The 2,174-nt window shown below is 50.7% G+C and overlaps 1 protein-coding gene across 1 annotated transcript; it reads right to left on the bottom strand.

Annotated features, from left to right (window-relative positions):
* Positions 1-1,082: 1,082 nt before the first annotated feature.
* LOC147992001 (uncharacterized) lies at positions 1,083-1,698 on the bottom strand. The gene has a single exon (XM_087539417.1). It carries the CDS (start codon positions 1,696-1,698, stop codon positions 1,237-1,239), a length of 462 nt encoding a protein of 153 aa, XP_087395543.1. The 3' UTR covers positions 1,083-1,236.
* Between the last annotated feature and the right edge of the window lie 476 nt (positions 1,699-2,174).

The following is a 2,174-nucleotide window of genomic DNA, read 5'->3' as shown; positions in this document are numbered from 1 at the left end:
TCGTTTTTAGATGTTTTTAAAATTTTGTTAGGTTTGTGTCCTACTCACGAAGGTGAGATGGCCGCGACTCCCTGAAGATGGAATAAGATTCACCCCACCTAGCCCCCATTCCGATGATGCGTCTAGCATCGTCGGTGGACGTGTGGAGATGTGTGTTCGGTGGATTTGTCTTTGGTGGATCTGCTTGGATCTGGACGTTGTCCATCTATGTTCGTGTGTGTTCAGGTTGAATCCTTTTGATTTATGCTACTCTTCATCAGCGATAGTTGCTGTTCTAGTGTGCTGGTCCTACGGGGCCTTAGCACGACTACTTTTCGACTGTCTACTACATCAAGGGCGTGTTTGGTTGCTGTTTGCTACAGGGCCTGCATCGCATACACTTCCCAAACCAGCCTGGTTGAGCAAAAACAGGCCCTAATACGCCATCTGCCAGTTGTTTGGTTGCCTGCATCTAGTGTCCCTGCATTAGGTAATACCCAAGTGCACTTTGTTTGGTTGCCTACATTGACCCGAGCAGCACATAAACACGGCGTTTGGTTGCATACGGCGTACATGTTGTGCTTACCTTGTACCCTAGTTGGTGAGCTTACCCACACCTAGCACACCAACGCCACAGCACAACAATGGCGATGAACTGGGCGAAGATGATGAAGTTCTTCAGCTTCAGCCCAAACTGACGATCCACCTTGACACCTCCAACCTTGTGACTTTCAACATTGCTGCCGTGCGTTCACACCCAGTTGGAGTAAGCTTGTTCTGCTGCCTACCTAATCTTGAACCCTCTATTGGTGCTGTTGCTATAAGATGCCACTTGTGCACCGACCTCTTCCCATGAACTATAAACCCCTGGGACCTTACCAATGAACACGACATACCACTTGCCCTAGCAATGCACAAGAGCAAGAGTTGAAACAACAAATAAATGGAGCACACAAGTAGCAAGTAAAGTAGCACACAAACAACAATGGAGCAGAAGAGAAGTAAAGCATGCATGATCATAGAACATAGCAAGTTCTTCCTAGCACTACCTTGGTGTTAACCTACCACACATCCAAAAGAGGGTGTCGTCCTACCACCGCAAGTTCACCATCAGCGTGAGGGGTTAGTATATACCACCTCACCAAAATATACAGACCATGAAATAGTTTTTGAGCCCTAGCTACACAAAATGTATGTCATCATCGTCGCCACCGCCATCGCCGTCGGGGATCATGCACGCTCACAGGCAGCACTACTCTAGTAGTAGTGCTTGCCCAACCAGCTCCTAAGCCACAACACCCTGTGAGCGTCGGCCATGACAACGAACCCAACACCCTGGGCCTTGTTGTCAAGTAGGTGGCTGAGAGCTGCCATGAGAGCCTCGTCGCTGAAGCCACCCTGGGTCATGACAGCGCCATACAGGTGAGGGTGGACGTTAAGGGGCTTGCACTCCCTGATGGCTGTTGCCACCTCCTTCACCGTCTCAGTCATGCTGCAGAAGACATTGATCTCCTCCTCCATCAGGCCTCCTCTCTTCCTCTTCCTATCATGGACGGGGTCAAATGGCTTGTCGAAGGGCTTCGCAGCGGGCTTGTCAGGGCCATCGAGGACCTCGACGTCCGGGGTCCCAGGGAAGTCTGGCATGGGAGAACCAAGAGGCTCCCCCGAGCCCATGGCATGCTTCCCAGTTGCCAGCCCGAAGGAGAAGATGTGCTGCATCTGGTTGTAATTCTGTATGGTGTGTTGAGGAACTCAGCGTCCCTTGGGTGGTCCTAAGAATGAAACACAAGTGTTGTTAGTTGTGATTAGGAGTAGGCAATGGTGGACAGTATGAAAAGGAAGAGGGTTGTGAGCTAACCGTAACATGGTCGGCGTAGTGCTCTGCCTCCAGAACTATGGAGCAAGTGTTCTCATCCCATGAGGCACCGCTAAGGTCTCTCAGCCTGGACACTTGGATCCATCGACTTCTCCACTTCCTCAGGTGGTTGTACACCTGGGTGGCAGACACCTCTTGCCCACAGAACTCGAACACCTGCTTCGCAACAGTGTTCAAGTGCACCTCCTTGAAGCCCTTGTCAGTCCTAACTCCACTAGAGATGAGATCACACATCTTGTTCAGCACGAACGTGGACATGAACGGCTACCACTTCATGTTGTTCAGCCTACCATCCTTCTTTGCCTTTGCTGCTGCTAGC

Source organism: Triticum urartu, chromosome 1A (genome assembly GCF_056163025.1).
Source record: "Triticum urartu cultivar PI428250 chromosome 1A, HENAU_Tu73, whole genome shotgun sequence".
Classification (NCBI taxonomy): domain Eukaryota; kingdom Viridiplantae; phylum Streptophyta; class Magnoliopsida; order Poales; family Poaceae; genus Triticum; species Triticum urartu.
This window is presented reverse-complemented; position numbering and strand designations above follow the sequence as displayed.

Excerpts from the sequence above, each read along its gene's own strand:
- LOC147992001 (XM_087539417.1), bottom strand. The coding sequence starts at position 1,698 with ATGCAGCACATCTTCTCCTTCGGGCTGGCAACTGGGAAGCATGCCATG.